This window comes from Engystomops pustulosus, chromosome 1 (genome assembly GCF_040894005.1).
Source record: "Engystomops pustulosus chromosome 1, aEngPut4.maternal, whole genome shotgun sequence".
NCBI lineage: Eukaryota > Metazoa > Chordata > Amphibia > Anura > Leptodactylidae > Engystomops > Engystomops pustulosus.
Window position 1 is genome coordinate 234,057,094 of NC_092411.1, and position 18,207 is coordinate 234,075,300.

Consider the following 18,207-nt stretch of genomic DNA (forward strand, 5'->3'; position numbering starts at 1 on the left):
ACGCTTAGAAAGCACTATAGTGAACACGCTTTTTTTTTTCTCTTTTTCCATTTTTTTCCTTCTATTGATCAGTGTTAATTTCAGCCAGGGAGCTACGTAATGAGGCAGCCGGCTAGCTGTGAGTGCATGTGGGACAATAGCTGTGGTTATTTCCTAAGGAAAGAACTCGTCTCCTGAGCAATTCAATGTGTGGCTGTGGCTGCAGCATCATTTCTTCTTTAATGAAGAGGCTGGGCCGCTCGACCTGCTGCTCCGATTTGCTTTCTTGCAGCTATCCATCAGACCCTTTGCAGAGACTCTCCTTCGAATGCCTTAGCCAGCCAAAGGTAACCCTCTAGATTTCTTATACTGATGATAAAGCTCCAAGTTGGTCTTTACTTAGATTTAACAGTATGCGATCTTGTGGGAGCAAGGTTGCCGCTCAGGGGTAGTTGTCTTGACCTTGTGGAAAGTATCCAATATCATATGCCCATCATCAGGCTTGTAGCTCCATTCCGCTCTGCAGCCATTGATTTTGTAATAGGAACCTTCATTTACTGGCAGCCCAAAGATGCAATAGCGCTCTCTAATGGAAAGAGTGCGCTCTCTAATGGAGGTTTATGTAGCTGTCGCTTGAGGTCCTTCTGTGGGGTAGGAGGTCTTCTGAGGACATCTCAGTATTTAAAGCTTTCTATATAAGAATTCATTGATAATTTTATATTTAAAATTTTTTTTATTATTATTTCAAAATTTGAACCCATTTAGCAGCTGACACGTGAAGTTATTCCTAGAAGCTTGGCCCGAGTCCCTCCTAAAGAATATTGTGTACCCTGCTGCACTGTATAAATAACAAGCAATAAGTCCTCGGTATACAGCTGCAGGTTAGCACCTTGTGTGTTCTCATTTATTAAACACGCTCTTCTTGGTTTGCTTCGTTCATGAAAGGTAGTCCAAGATTTGGGCAAGTAAGTGGTCGTGGATAACCCCATTATACTTTGCAGCATTTGTGACAATTTTTCTAGTATTTCACAATTGTCTAGGAAACTTTTGTAGTAGTCAGTCTGTACAACAGGTCTGCAGAAATGTCTAAACCATGTTGCTCATGTCGCATTGAGATGTCTAAACTTGACTTGACCATACATTGTAACCAATTTTAGCATGATGGTATGTAGTTTTTCCTGCGCTTCTAGTAAATTGGGCTTTCAATGTGGCTCCATGCCTTTATGCCTGTACATAATGTATAAAACCACATGTGGCTCTCGATTTCTTATTAGCCCCGGCACAGGCAGGGCTTCTAGCTAGAAGTACAGGTGGTGAACATATATTGGCTATTGTAAGCTCAGTTTACTATATATGTAATGAGGATATGCAGCCCTCAGTGTACTCTCACAAGTTGCTATCTGTTTCGCATTATGTACCACAATGTATTCTTTCATGCTTTACGGTTCTTGAAGGGAGGGGGGTTGTTTTTGTTTCTGTGTGTTTGTAAAATGAAAAATGTTCAATAAAAAAATTTGGATTTAAAAAAAAAAAAAATACAGGTGGTGGATTCTTCCATCTTTCAGATTTCTGCCATTGATTGTGGTTTGATGTCCTAGAAATCCACATGTGGAAAAGTAATCTGATGAGATCTGCAGCGGTGTGAATGGCAGCATGGGTTATGGGATAGCTATTGTCATCTTGCTGTAATTGATACATATTATTCTGTTCACACCTCAGTTGGGTATTTCCATGATTCTGCTTCGTTTAGCAGAAGGACAGTTTAATAGTGGGAAATAATGATCATTGGCAGGGCTCAAAAGACCCCATTGACTATACAGGGGTCCATTGGGCTTGAGTTGTACTGTCATTTATTTTACCAGAAGAAAAAGTTCTGTGTTCAACAATGATTTGAAGTAGAAGTTGCCATTGAGCATCCAACACAGATCTCCCCCACCTTGTATATCAGGCACCAAGTATATGGAATATCCCCATTTAATAGAAACAATAGTGATATGAAAGGAGTGAGGGCCCTGTTCCCAAGAGCTTACAATCCATGTTTCTCTGAGTGCAGATGCATTTTGCTGTTTGTGATATTACTTTCCCCTGATATTCTATAGAATGAGGTTTTTCCACCCACAAGGGAAAGCTATTTCGTGTGTATGTGTCCTCTCCTACCCACCTCCATAGACCCGTGAGCTGTAGTTATTATACCATCCGTGGGTATCCTTAGAAAACTCTGCAATCACGGCTCTTGTTCAGCCGGCTCTCTGCGCCAGAATGTGTAATTGTGTACCTATCCACAGAAAGTGCATCTGTGACACGCTGTAATTATGGGATTGTGGAGCTCCCAGCAGCACGCTTTCAATATTTCTTTCTCTCAGCTGCCTGACGTGCAGGAAACACACACAAAAAAAACATTTTACATACTGGTGGAGGAGAATGGGGCTGTCCTGCTAGGTTAGAGCTTCTCCTGTTGGGAGGCTTGTATTCTTCTTATTATTATTCTGATTATTATTGGACTGGTTGGCAGTCGGGAGATAACTACAGATGGCTTCTGTCGGCCTGTGAGCCCAGGCCCAACAACAGTCTAGTGCTGCCAAGGATGGCAGAGCTTGTTGCCAGTGTAAAACACAAAAGCGATAAAACCGGTAGTCCAGTGAGTGTACATGTATTGTTAGGGTTGTGTTCATGCCTCATTCACTGTATATGTATGGTATATTCCTGATGTATGCTTGCAATTTCCCAGTGTATAAGCATACGCTGCCCCTCGCCTTCTGAAAGTCGGTAAAGGAGCCAGTATCGGCAGCAGTAACTTACTGGTTGTCCCCCCTTATGATGTAACTTTCCTTATATGCAGAGTTACATCACTGGAGAACACCTAAGGCTCGGCATCTGCTCCCATAAACTGTTATGGCCTCCTTCAGACAGACACGGCGAGAAGGATGAAATAGCGTAGTACTATGCTGTTCTCTTCTGCGTCTACAACTCTATGCTGAGGTATACTGGCCAGACAGACAAAAAGTTTATCTGTCAACATATTTATGGTGTACGATAGGAGATTTCCTTGGCATACACATGGGACATGTAAAAACCCCTCACCTCTTCATAGGTGTATGACCTTTTGATTGTATGACCTTTTGATTACTTTTTGTAAAATATTTTGGCTCATGGCAAAAAAAGTAACATTTCGGTTATTTACGCACGATTTTTCATTACGGGGTTCACTGCCATAAATTACCGATTTTAAATGTTGATAGTTTGTGGCTTTTGTGACACAATGATGATTAACATGTTAAGGGTTTTATTTGTTTATATTTTTATGCAGTTGCAGTATATGAAGAACATATATAGAAACTTCCAAATGACATGCAAACTCCAGGCTGCCATGCAAACAGATCCGACCCAAGATGGCAGGGGCCACGCTGTGGAACAGCCTCTTAATAGTTGTTAGGCGGATGATAGATATGCCCGATTTCTTCCAAAAACAGCGCCACAGCTGACCATGGATTGTGCCGGTATTGCAGCTCAGCTCAATGGAAATGGTGCTGTTTTTGGAAGAAATAAGCCATGTCTATCATCTGCCAACCCCTTTTAAATACAATACAAGACTGATCCAAGTGGAAAGTGTTGAGAAATTATAAGCTATAGGTTAGAGTGATAACCCTGGTTACTAAAAATAATTTCGTACATATGTATCTGTGGAGCGCTGTATAATTGCTCCAGGCGTGTTAACCGTTTATGTGTTTGATTGTAGGTGCATGTTATTAAGTTGCGAAACGTCTGATGTTTTAGCCACAGAAGTTTTCTCTTTTAGTTGAACTTTTTTGCTTTTCTGCAATAGATGTTTTGTTTGTAATGCCTCGGGCTGCCTATTCTAGAGTTTCCAAACCTGTCCGGATTTTGACTTTGATGAGTACTTTTAGTGGCGGAAACAGATATTTCTCAACTTTATTCATTACAAAGTCAAAATCCGGACAGATTTGGAAACTAAAGAATAGGCAGCCTATATTATAGAGTGACCTAAATACATGGCCAGGTATATGTTTATAAGAAACAGAAGAATATACTGCTTGTCATGTAATGGCCCTCGCTTCTGGCCAGCATTGGATTATTCACAAATACCTGTATGTGAGATAGAGAGATGTCGTTGTGCATCTGTAACTCAGGATTTTTGGTATTTTGATAAATAGACTAGTACGAGATGTAGAACATCACCAATTTGACTATTACAATAATATCTGTGTTGTAATTTCACACATGACTGAGATCTGTTGAATGGACTTTCAAGGCAACTTTTCACATTGTTACTCAAAGCATAACTAAACATTGGAAGCAAGCTTGTTTTATGTCAAATTAGAAATTAATACTCCAATACGATAGTCCAGTACTCATAATGGTCAACTTTGTAATATACATTATTAAGTAAAACCGCTTCTAAGTGCCCTTGGATACAGAACTTTCACCACATTTGACCCCATTAAACCACTAACACCCTCAAGTAGGGTATGAAATGTCCTTTCTAGAATTCCTTCTTTTATGTAAAATCTCAACTGGTTAGCTATAAAAAAAATAATAATAAAAACTCCCCTAAAGTCATGTGAAAATGAGAGGAGATGAGTCATATTTGGCTGAGAAGAATCCAACTTTGAGGCTGCATTTGGAGTGTCAATTCAGATGTACCTGTCTTAGGTTCCATAGTACCTAGACGTGTACTTTTGGTGTCATGAAGACATAAAAAATGGGATTCTCCAGCGAGTAGATCAAGATTAAAGCTTTTGTTGTCATATTAAGGATAAGAACCGGATCATCAGGCTTGTGCGTCTGCAGAACCATAGATACAGGCCGCTAGAAAAAACAAAAAAGGATAGGAATTGGATTGTTATTTGTGTCTTGCATTTCCAATTATGTCTGTAACTGCCTGTAATTGGTGTTTTTTTTAGATCTTAGAACCACATTCCTGATGCAATCTAAAAAACGTACAACAGAACCCAAAATAGGGGTGTGTGAAGTACAGGCAGTCCCCTACCTAAGGACACCCAACTTGCAGACGACCCATAGTTAAAGACGGACCCTTCTGCCTACAGTGACCTCTGGTGAAGCTCTCTGAATGCTTTACTATGGTCCCAGGGTGCCATAATCAGCTGTAAGGTTTCTGTAATGAAGCTTTATGGATAACCCTTGGTCCCAATACAGCCAAAATGTTTGAAACTCCAATTGTCACTGCGGCAAAAAAAAAAAAAATTGCCTCAAACTACAATTATAAAATATACAGTTTCGACTTACATACAAATTCAACTTAAGAGCAAACCTTCGGTACCTATCTTGTACGTAACCCTGGGACTGCCTTTAATGTAATGCAGCCTCAAAACTTGACTATTCTCAGGCAAAAGATGACTCTTCTCTGCTCATTTTCACATGACTTTGAAGAAGAACCAGTACAGCTCTGATCAACATCAGCCCTCACAGGGGGTCATTTCAAAACTTATCAAAGAAAGAAAAAAATTTGAAAATGCCCCCCCCCCCTTTTAGCCCCAAATAAAACTAAAAATAAAGTAAAAAATTCACTAAAAATCCCCCGTCATTAGTATTACAGGCAGCGTAATTAAGGGGTTAATTTTGCTGCGAATCCTCAAAAAGGCTGGTAGTAGTTGCCACAAAAAAACAGTTCATTTTCACCTATTGGTTGTGAGTTTTGGCGCGATGCTCCTCTATAGCAGCACACTCTCCATTTTTGAATCATTAATCTTCATTGTTTCACTGGCGGCTCATCCATGACCTGTTGAAGTGTTAATTTCTGCAGATTGCTGAGCTACACAGCGTTGTTACAATGTAGCCTTTCAGTACATGGTAGCACCGCATACTTCAGTTATGGTGAACCCTTCAGAGAGAGAGAGAGAGAGAGAGAGAGAGAGTGCCTAAACTGCCACAGAACCCCAATTATTTATCGCAGACACCGCAAATTAACCAGTAACTTATTGTCTCCGCCTCCTATTGTACAGTAGAAAGTACATCCCCTGAACAGGGAGAATTACCGTATATACTAGAGTATAAGCCGACCCAAGTATAAGCCGAGACCCCTAATTTTACCACCAAAAACTGGGAAAACCTATTGACTCGAGTATAAGCCGAGGGTGGGAAATGCATTGGTCACAGACCCCCCCCCCCAGTATATAGCCAGCCACCCCCCTGTAGTATACAGCCTGCCCAATGTAGTATACAGCCTGCCCAGCTTTCCCCCTGTAGTATACAGCCTGCCCAGCTTGCCCCCTGTAGTATACAGCCTGACCAGCTTGCCCCCTGTAGTATACAGCCTGACCAGCTTGCCCCCTGTAGTATACAGCCTGACCAGCTTGCCCCCTGTAGTATAAAGCCTGCACAGCCTGCCCCCGGTAGAATACAGCGCTGCACAGCCTGCCCCCGGTAGAATACAGCGCTGCACAGCCTGCCCCCGGTAGTATACAGCGCTGCCCAGCCTGCCCCCGGTAGTATACAGCGCTGCCCAGCCTGCCCCCGGTAGTATACAGCGCTGCCCAGCCTGCCCCCGGTAGTATACAGCGCTGCCCAGCCTGCCCCCGGTAGTATACAGCGCTGCCCAGCCTGCCCCCGGTAGTATACAGCGCTGCCCAGCCTGCCCCCGGTAGTATACAGCGCTGCCCAGCCTGCCCCCGGTAGTATACAGCGCTGTCCACCATTAAAAAAAAAAAAAAAAAACTTATATACTCACCCTCCGGTGGCCCCGATGTGCAGCGCTGCTCCTCTTCTTGTTTCCGTGCCTTTCTCCTGCTGGGCGCCGCCAGTGCTCTCCCCCGGCCGGCAGGCGCATAGTATGACAGGCGCGGAAGCAAGAAGACGAGCCGCGCGGACAACGGGGGAGCAGCGCTGCACATCGGGGCCACCGGACGGTGAGTATATACATTTATTACTTTTTAACTATTTTTTTACTCTGCATTGACTTGTGTATAAGCAGAGGGGACGTTTTTCAGCACATTTTTTGTGCTGAAAAACTCTGCTTATACACGAGTATATACGGTACAGGCCCTAGAGAAGGAACAAGAGGCAACAAAGAGTCCTATGAACTCTATACGGGGGTGACAGCCTGGGTGCACATAGAGAATGCTCTAAGTGCCACCTATGCAGCTGTGCCATAGGTTTACCAGCACTGGCATAGTGTATGGCTACACAGCTTTGTGGTCAGTCTTCAGTAGTTCTACAGATCTATATTGTAGCACTATTTGTCTATTCCAGCACAGAAACCGTGTGTGTGTGTGTGTGTGTGTGTGTATGTTAGCTGGCACACATTTACTATTATACCTATAATAGATCTGTCTAGCAGATCCAAAATAAGTCGCAGAAAAATTGGGTATAGAGAATGGATGGGCAATGGATAGCTGGTAAGTTAAGGGTGGAGAGGCTGGCTAAGCTCTGTGTACCCCTACGAATCACTATAACATTTAGACCCAATTTTCCCCTGTTTAAATGGGTTCCTGGTTTTGCCTGTGTACTGCCGATTTTAATTCTGTCAGCTTGGGCAGCCAGGGGAGCTTTGTACTCCGCTTCACATTATCATCCCCGTATACATTCTCTCACAGTTATATCTTTAGTTTATAAAGATAAATTGACCCCTTTCCTTTTTATTTGTTGGTTATTAAAGGGGTTAGACACACAAAATAAAATTTGCCAGGGTAAGTGCAATATCATTATAGGGTCACCCAAATATTATATATTGTATTTACTCTGGTAAACCTTCCCCTTTCTGTCCAGAGGTGCAGCACCTCCCCAGACCCGCTGGCAGCCAGGGACGTCCCGTATTCTGTGGACTTCTGTTGGGTTCTGTAGGCACGCTTCCTTCCTGAATTCCACTCCCATGACACTGTTTGGAGGTCTTATTCTATGGGGCCTTATTTTTAGGTTATGAAGGGTGTGAAGCACCTGCCAGCCCCTTCTGCCTTCATTCATCCCCTACATGACTCCTGCTTGTTACTGCTCATCCAGCTTCTGGAATGTGATCTGTAATAACCCAGCACACTGCTTATGTCATTGAACTCACATTTGGGAATTAGATTTCAGTGGAAAAGCTGGAAGGGGTCTAAAAATATGTCTTTAGTTGCAACAAAAATTATTTAGTTTCCAGACTTACATTTCTGGGGTTTTCAAAGCAAATCTACATAGAATCCATGTCAAAATCTGCTTTGATCTGCTACTGGTTTCTATTTGGAAATCCATACCACAATAGTACAATAGCCCTACCAGGCCGGCACTTGTCCAAGTACTTTTCCACATCTCCTTTTTATTGTATATAGGTCAATAGTGGTGGTTTAGGTTTGATGGAGAGGGACAGACTTGTGCCCTAAACCTTGGAAGTACTGTGATCACATGATGCTGTGTGTATGGGACAGTAGACTGGTGGTAGTTCTGGACTTATGGGTAGCATGGTGTCAAATTGGGTTAGCCCATCTATCGTTGTGACCTCACACATGGCCGGTATTTCCCTGCCTGAACATAGATTGTTAGGTCTTTTGATATATGTTATTACATTACTGACAACCCCTTCATTCTATTATTTCCTGGTGTCCTATTTGTGTTTCCTCCTTTGTTGCAGATAGAAATGTACTGTATCTGTATATTGGGTTTGGGATTTTCTAGACTTCAGATGTATGTGGAGGGTACAGCCATCATATGCGGCCTCTGTGTCCTGAGAAGTGAGAACAGTATACAAGTACAGCCATGTGAATGGCTCCATTGACTAACGCTGGCTCCATATCTGTGATCTTTTCAATACTGAGTGAATACAAATAAGTTACTGTCAATTTTTTATTAGCATTCTGCATAAATAGCGAGTATATCATCTTATTTACTGATCCGCACAGAAACCTAGAGGAGCCTTGGATTTCCCTGTGCTTGCCCTGCAGATGACGGCAGGTATGGGGGTGTATGCTCACACAATTCCTGTGTGACTTTAGAAATTTGCTATTAATAATATTTTAGAAAATAATTTGATGTCCTCTCTAGCTGCTTAAATGGAACCTTTCACATTGAATCTCGTGTCTGGTTTTCAGGCAGAATGTTATAAAGCAGGTTGAGCTTTGAAGGGAGAAATTCAGTGTTAATTGCTATTTCTTAATTTCTATGCTATGCTTATGAGTTCAGTGTGATGTCCTATCAGTAGTACAAACCCCCTTGTATGAGTTTACAGTAAATCTGTCAATCACCTATAGCAGTGATGGCAAACCTTTTTATATACCAAGTGCCCAAATTTCAACCAAAACCCAATTATCTATTACTAAGTGCCATCAAAGTAGTTTGAGTAGTAAGTTATTACTTGCTGTCCTGCCACAACTTTCAATCATTTTGGCCTCTTGACGACACCAATACAGTTGAAAGAAGAAAGGCAAATTTGGACTATCATTGTAGCTTCCCCCTGTACAAGGAAGAAATGTGGGGCCAGCACAAGGAGCTCCAAAAATAAGGCAGCCCTTTACACAACTATTAACAGTCCCAAGTAGACAATTAGTCCCAAGTAGAGTCTCCTGGGACTGCAGGAGGATTCTTTGAGTTTGTTTGGTGAACTCTGTGCTGGGTACATGGTTTGGGTGCCCACAGAGAGGGATCTGTGTGCCACCTCTGGCACCCGTGCCATAGGTTCGCCACCTCTGACCTATAGGACCATCCATTTTACTCTTGGGCATAGAAATGGCACATCATAATGAAACTTTACTTACAAAACTAATACTCAGGTCCTCCTGCAAGATAACAGTCTGCCTGTAGATCAGATATGTGACAGATTCCCTCCAGTTGGGTTTTACCAGCTACTTAAAGGGGTCCTCTAGCAACTTACAAGTAAACCTCTATCTACAGGATGCTAACTTGCTGATCACTGGAGAGCTCTGTGATGACGAGATCACTAGACAGATCCCTAGATGAAGAGAGCAGCCAGTTAATCCCTATCCACAGGATAGAGGGTAAGCAGCAGATAGGTGATGACTGCTGGTTACCCTAGTAATCCAGAGAACGGCGGATAGTATGACAGGCATGCTTCCTGTAGATTTGTTAAATTGTATGGTAGTGTCTGAAATTTCAGAGAACAACACTTGTTTATATCTGGAACTCCCATAGGGAATGGAACTGCCAGTGATATCTGAGGGCTGTGCCCAGCAATTTCCAACACTCCCTTACAGTTGAATAGAGAGGCATAATGCATGCTCTTTATGACACTCCTTCAATTAGTGAGAACAAGGCCCTATTCTACAGGTTACGAAGGGTGGCATTATTATGATTTGGGGGGGGGTCATGCCATTCATTATAATCGGATCTGTTTTAGTAGCTGGACAACGTTATGTCATATAGTTACATATTGACATGCAACTCTGTCCTATGAGATTGGGTATACTGTAACTGCTGACTAGGTTTGGGAGGCCCCCACTTTTTTATTTGTTTTAGTTTTTATTCTAATTTATATTTTGTGTACTACTAATGCAAATGAAGAGAATAGACTTTTTATTTTTATTGTCAATTACTTCTGATTTGTTGTGACTCCTTGTTGCTTTCTTTTCTCTACATACAAATAATCTATTTCTATGTACTCCCTGTGTCCTGTTGGTATGAGATTTCATGAATATTGGTAATACAGTAGTAGTAGAGTCTAGGATCGGTCATGTTTAGGTAGGATAGTCTAATGCGGACCTAGAATTCTAGGAATGTGCTCTGCCTTACTGCACTTTTCCCAGATTTTTCAGCTTGCTCAAGGAAGGACGTCAGAGATGTTACTATTTTAGGTAGTAAACGATTGAAATATTTTACTTAGCTGTGAACCCCTGGCAGGATATGGTAATTTCCATATAAAGGGTCAGTTAAGCAATGCCATATGTGGCCATTTATTGCGGGCTGTTTATTAGCATAATTGTAGGTATGAGGGCAGCCAAGATATTTGTGCATTGTTAGTATTGCTAGATGAGGACACTTCCCCGATGCCTCGCTTATAAACCACTCCTTGCCCATCAGTAGTTCTCCTATGAGACCTTCTCTTTATGGTCCAATACTTTAATTTTGGCAGTGTATGTAGTCTTGATAAGATTGTAGTGCATCTTCTGGGCATATCTGATGAGTCTCTGTATTAGGGCCTCGTTGCCTGGCCATAGAAGTTGGAAATATCATTATGTTGTATTTTGATCAGGCAAGGAAGTAATACCTAAAGTTATTGATTGGGTACTGTCTGCTTGACCTTTTACTTGTAGAAAGGGGCTCAACTAATGAAATTGTCCAAATGTGTCCTAGTACTTTTGAGTTGACAGGACATTTTACTACATAAACTTTATATTGACTATTTTTTAAATTTTGTTTTGGCAGAATGTGAAGACATTTGCCCCTTCGTACAGTCTAGTGAACGTCCATGAAGTAGCAAGCTGGCTTTTGGAAATGAATCAGGAACTGCTGTCTGTGGGCAGCAAGAGGCGGCGTACTGGCAGTTCTGTGCGAGGTAATGCTTCTTCCAGCCAAGCCGATGAGGAGCAAATGAACAGAGTCGAGGAGGAGGAGGAACAGCAGCATTCGAGACAGCAGGGGGAAGAGCACAACGTGGTGAATGGAGAGGTGGACGGTCCTGGAAGTGTGGAGAGGAACGACCTCCCTGGCGGACATGTGGAAGAGAACAACAACAGCTGTATCCTAGCGGATCATGAGTCCGAAGACCATCCGGAGGACTGTGAGCAGCAGGAGGATGAGGACGAGGATGAGGAACATGTTTGTGATGATGAGGATGAGGAGGAGATGGACCAGGACAGTGATGACTTTGATCCGTCTGATGACAGCAGTAGGGAGGATGAACATAGAAACTCCAGCGATATTCCCAATTCCAATAGTATAATGGACATTTCCCTTCCAAAACCCAATCCTTTCCAAACAAAGACAAAGGTGAGTGTCGGAAATCTCCTACCTAAATCTGTATTATTTATACTTGTGAGCGCATTTTCATCTCATTAATTTAACATGGTTTTTTAACGTGTTTTTCAATAACAAGTAGTTGGTGTTATTTTTGTTTTTGAAGAGTTTACATTTGATACTGGGTGAGGGATTTCGGTACATTTGGTGGCGCAAAAGTTTTTTTAGCTGTTCAGATGGTTCTACTTGTTGCCTTTGTAAAGCTTATTACATCCAATGAGAAATGGTGTGGTATAGGCGCATGGCACATGCTGACCTTTTGCCCATCTATATAGGCATAGAGCAGTGCATTGATAAATGCATCTCTGAAAAGCAACAGATTCATTTAAAGGGTTTGTCCAGTGTTTGTTGATATTCTGCTTCAGATACCATGGACACCCAGCACTGTTTAGCTTCACTCCTCAACTATCTGTACCAAAACTACACACTGAAGGAGCCAATAGTACATGGCTCCATCCACTGTGTAGTGGCTATGCTGGGGTACTGCAGCTCCATTTATATCCAGCATGGTGGAGGTTAGCTAGTGCGATATGGGCACTTTACTTTGATTTGGAGCCTTCTAATTTTTTTGTTTTTTGGGTGTTAGTAGCTGCTAAGAGGGGCTGTTTGGTGGGCGTCAGCACCACACACACTCTAATCTTATATTGATTTAAATATGACCAGCAAAAGGCTGGACAACCCCTTTAATGAAGTATATTGCAATTTTACAGCTTTTGGTATGTCGTTTTTACAGGAGCTCTGTATAACTTGCTCAGGTAGGGTTTACATCACAAACAAAGTTACACCTCGGCCTCTCATGAAGGCAACAATTTTAATTGTACCGACACCTGAAGACTTTAGGGTTCATGTGGGACATCTGAAAACTGTGCGCTATTAATGTGCAGTAGTTCTGCAGATACAACGGTGTTTTTGATAAAAACTGTGGAGACTTGCCTTATATTAAAACTGCCTTTGTTTTTGCCTGTTTGGTGGCTAATACTTCTGTCTATGCCCTTATGACAATGCTCTGAGGGTGTTTCTGCTGCTCTTTTTATCATTTTTTACATCGGGACACTTGATTTATAGCCTCTAGAGATCTTTAGTAAATGATGTAACATAATATTTTGTGTCAATATATATCTGCAGGTGGTGTACACCTACTGGTCCAAGTATGTTCTCTATAGAGTTGGTTTTAACTCAACGTATAAATCACCATCAAACTATTTGTTTGTTATATTGTTTTGTGTTGCTTTGTGCAGCTATGAGGATACAACTCATATATTTGTTTTTTCTTTTCCATGGAAGATCAATGGCTAGTTCTACTGCGGTTCTCAAAAAATAAAACATGCTGTGAAAATAAACCCTAAATACAAACGACTATATCTTCTGAACCATGGCACAGTTCTGGTGTAATTTTAAAGAGCCGTATGCCCCTTTTAATGTAAGCAATATCTACTCAACCATGACACCTAATACACAGTTCTGTGTCATTTTAAAGGATTGTGTTTCTAGGTACCACAAAACTGGAAATATCTACTGTTAAATTTCCTATCCTTCTGCCACTCTCTACCTGTAATTTTAACTGTGAGTATCTTGGTTTCTGTTGCACCTAGAAACTCAGTCCTTGTGCAATATTAAAGGAGAGATTATCCTCTTTAAAGTGTCATAGATTGCTATTTGAAGTCTGCTCCCTTCCAGCCTGTCAGGTGAATGTAGCATATGCAATAAGGTGGATGAGGATAACTGATCTATTTATCTAGTTCTGCAGCAGGGACGTCAAGCTATTTCATCTTCTTTGGTGTAAGGACTTAAAGGGGTTGTCCACCTTAAACACATTACAGGAACTAGTGTGTCTAATGAAAAATGTTTGTTCTCCAATATGCTCTATATATCATTTCCTCACTGTTTTCTAGATCTTTGCTTGTTTACTTTCTATAGGTAGCTCCATTGTTTACTTCCTGTAGATTAACACCGGTCCATGGTCATGTCATGTCCCTCAGTTCAATGTCTTGTTAGCATCAAACAGCTTTGATTAAACTGTGTGATGCTAACGAGCCGTACAGCTGTAACATTACTTGACCATGGACCGCTGTTAAACTACAGGAAGTAAACATAGGAACTTCCTATTGTAAGACAGCAAGCAGAGATATAGGAAAAAGTGAAGAAATGATACAGAAAGCATATTGGAAAATTTTCTAACGTTTCATTACACAAACAATATCAATTATTTTTTGGAATGTGCTTAAAGGGATTTGCCCATGAAAGAAAGTTCTCAAGTCCCCTATTAATGTTTAAACATTAACAATAATAATAGTTCCTTTATTTCTGTAACGCATAAAGATTCTGCAGCTGCATAGATTTTGCCAAATCGGTCCTTGTCCCCAACGGGGCTCACAATCTAATCGATCTACCAGTATGTTTTGGAGTGTGGGGAGAAACCAGAGGACCCGGCGTAAACCCACGCAAACAATAAAGTGGGTAGGGACTCTCTGAGCAGACACTTCATGATTCCTCTGTGCTATGAGATGCTTTGTGCTGACAATGTGGTTAGATTATCAGGGTACAGGGTATCTGACACCTAGAAAAGGAGAGATCAGAGTCATGAGACATAAAACACAATGGCGAACTTCATTTGCTCCCTCTCCTAATCAATAAAACCCAGATTCTGTTCTGCTCATCTGTCAGTAGCTTGTAGAGCAAGTCTCTGCACACTGCTGCTTGTTGGCAGGAAGTGCCTGTGTCTGAGCTGGTCTTGTAATGCAGTGGGGAGGGTCAGGATGTTGAGAGCATTGCACTGTGCAGATAAGAGAAGCTATTCAAGAGAACAATCCAAGCATAGTCAGAAGATTTATAGTCCGATCCAGGGGAAACCAAAACACCAGGACTGATGGAGACAAGTTGGAATTATATCTGGGAAATGCTTTAATTTTGTTAATAACAGTGAATTAGTGTGTGTTATTTTGTTACCTATATGTAAAAAGTAGACTATTGCTTTTTATAGAATAAAATAATAATAAATCTTTATTTAATATGATTCCATAATATTCTGCAGCACTTTACTCTGTGAAGCCTTATTTTATCTGTACCCCTTTTAACTGTAAAGTGTTTTTTTCCTGTTCTGTGTATGCAGCTGTATTTTGGCTGTAAATACAGGACTTTTTTACTTGTATGGGCATGTATGGCAACGTGGCTGACCCTTGGCTGGTTGACAGAATGCACCTCCCACTGGTTCAGGTCTCCATGTATACTGCATGTACAGGCAGTCCCCTACTTAAGAACACCCGACTTACAGACGACCTCTGGATATTAGTAATTTACTTTACTTTATCCTTAGGCTACAATATACAGCTATAACAGTTATTAAAGGCATCTGTAATGAATTTTTATTGTTAATCCTTGTTCTTATGAAAACCCAACATTTTTAAAATCCAATTGTCACAGAGACCAAAAAAATTTTGGTTGGGGATACAATTATAAAGTATACAGTTCCGACTTACATACAAATTCAACTTAAGAACAAACCTATAGACCCTATCTTGTATGTAACCCGGGGACTGCCTGTATATATGGCAGTCTATGCAACCCACATTTTATGTTTCCAAAGACCTCTGTAGGGAGTACGGACTCAAAATAATGGACCTGCTCTATAGTTTTTTTTTTACGTCTCGGTATGATATGCTGCACAATATGGCCATTTAAAATGGATTGGTGTATTGCCCATTGTAATGAATAGGTCTGTATGCTACATGTAATTACGTCTTTTTTAATACGTGTGCATACCAGTTCATAAGAGCTTACACCCTATCAGCAACTTTGGACGAATTTACACAATGTGTATATGTTCGGTGTGATAGAGAGGAGGCGGGGTGATTCTTCCTCTCTCCATAGAAATGCACGGCATATGGGCCGTACACACAGGGAAAGATGGGACATAGCCAATTATTTTCCCGGTTAGGAAGTGGTATGACAGTATAACTCCATGCGGGCATCCATGCGGACGTATGTACGGCTGCAAACTTGCGGCCTTACATATGCCACCCCCATACGGTCGTGTGAATGCGGCCTTAATCTCCAACTTATAACTAATTGTTTTGCTTTGCAATGTTTTATTTTGTTGTATATGTACCCCCTGATCTGTAAAGTGCTATGGAATATAAATATATAAACAATGATTTCTTATTCTTTTATTATAGATGCAGCTAAGCAAACAAGAATAGGGAATGTAGCTATGTTTTGTAATATATCATAGCTGTAATAAAGCAGCCAGATTTCTCCATAATGTGCCCAGCCTTCGTATATTCCGGCGGCTCCAGATGAATGGCTAGGTGAGAAGAGAACAGCAGGAAATGCTTCTCTTATGAAAATAAATCTCCCAGGGTTTAAGAGCCATGTCCCCCGCTCATCGGGATGAGAAAGCATTGAGCGCGCTGCTGTGTGAGAATGGAGAGGTCACTGCAGGCTACATGGTTCACATTCATACATGGCTTTCCAGCTGCTTGTGTGACAGCCATTAATCCATTGTATGAGCATTGTGTGTCGTCTATGTGTTTGTAATAGTATTCCTGGACTTGTATCTACATCCTGATAATGACATGCACATATATTACAGTCCCCGGTCACTAGACTGCTCTCCAGCGGCAGCTATGGTTAGTTATAGTGACTCCTGAGGATCAGTCACACAGAGCACAGCTGGATGGATTCTGTCCTGCCAGCAATGCAGTGTATCATCCAGCCGGGCTACTGGAACTTGCACAAAATCTTTGACGATTCAGTGAAAATAAATATAAAATATTTTAAAAATTTTTTTTTAAAAACCCTGGTTTTTAGGCCTTTAACATTAGGTAAATACAGTGTCAGACAGATTTCAGTGTGTCATCCTGTATTTAACAAACGCTAGTCAAAAATAAAAACAGAGTAAAGGTACATACGCATCTAATGATTCCTTAATGTATATAGCGCACACAGATTATGGAGCGCTGCACAGAGGGTACATTAACCCTAGATGGTCTGATCGTTTGTACCATACACTGCAATGCTACTGTATTGCAGTACATGGCATTTTTGCATAGTATACACAGTATTGCACGGTATTCATTATAATGAGCCGCTAGCTAATTGTAATGGATCTTCAGAAACCAGACAGCCTCGGGTCTGACGAGGTCTGTCATGGCAACCTCGAGATTGCCGCCCTCCCATGATGACTTTCAGGTGAGCGACAATGGGATCCAAGATGGCGGAACCACGCCCGCCGTCTTTTAAATGCCGTGGTTATTAGTGGTGGGGCTTTGCTGCAATATGCAGCCCTCTTCATACAACCCCTTGCACCTTTGCGCCGTACATGTACGGCGTGGAGTGTTAAGAATCTTGTCTTCGTGGGAATATCCCTTTAATGTTAGTTGGCATACACATGACCACACACTGCATGTAACATGATGCCTATAGAATACTGCTGTATAGACCCCATTCTACATTCTTGCACATACTTTACAGTGTGTGAGCTACAAATGATTGACTGGCACATTGCATCTCCCTGCATAAGTAAATCTTGTCTCTGCCACTGGGTGGCGCTACGACCACAATCCTGGTGTACTGCAGACATCTGCATGTTCTTGATCTTGTGATATCCTTGTACATTTGTATCAGATGGAAAGAACAAATGGCATCTTCCTGGTGGCTGCAGGAATGCTTTGTATCTGTGATCCTCGTCACAAGTGGGGCCGTCGTAAAGTAATGTGGAAGAGGACAGAATATGGGAAATTTATCCTGCTCGGTGTCCATGAATGAAAAGAATAAACCACAGATTTCTGTTTCAGAAATGATTATTCTGTGAAATGCTTTGTTAGAAGGAAGGTGGCGTATATCGCTAATAGAAAATGCCACCAGGCACACTGACGCCTGCACAGATCCAGAAATCTATGTCTGAGGGAGCTCTATTATTCACCAATTATTGCTGTCCTTCTTTATGAAAAAATGTCATATACATTCATACAATAATTGGAATGCCAAGTTATTAACCCTATACTAAGGACTGGTACCCTACTTGGGCACCTGTGGCTCCTTATGGAGTGACTTGTACTACTACCAATGCATCTAATAATTGGGATTCTGATTAAAAATCTGTGTGAAATAATCCCATTTATTATATCACCCAGCCGTAACATGGGGCCATGCCAGCTATCTAGGAATTACACGACTTATTTCAGGGTACGTAAGTACCGGAGTAAATGGCACATCGTCCCTGTGTAAGGTAAGGAGACATTGTCTGGCCTCTGGAGCAGCAGGAATTGAGCAAGGAAGTGTAGGGCCAGCTGCACATGAGGATAGCCTTCATGT

At 41.6% G+C, this 18,207-nt stretch overlaps 1 protein-coding gene across 5 annotated transcripts in view; it reads left to right on the top strand.

The window, feature by feature from the left end:
- The window catches only part of FBXW7 (F-box and WD repeat domain containing 7), a 111,338-nt gene that overhangs the window by 26,496 nt on the left and 66,635 nt on the right, over positions 1 to 18,207 (top strand). For 4 of the 5 annotated variants that reach the window (XM_072121255.1, XM_072121264.1, XM_072121245.1 and 1 more), the window contains exon 3: positions 11,305 to 11,868. In XM_072121255.1, the coding sequence (XP_071977356.1) occupies positions 11,374 to 11,868 (495 nt within the window). In that variant the 5' untranslated portion in view covers positions 11,305 to 11,373. Of the gene's footprint in view, positions 1 to 11,304; positions 11,869 to 16,067; positions 16,150 to 18,207 lie in introns of those variants that run through there. The other variant, XM_072121323.1, reaches the window with a different exon arrangement.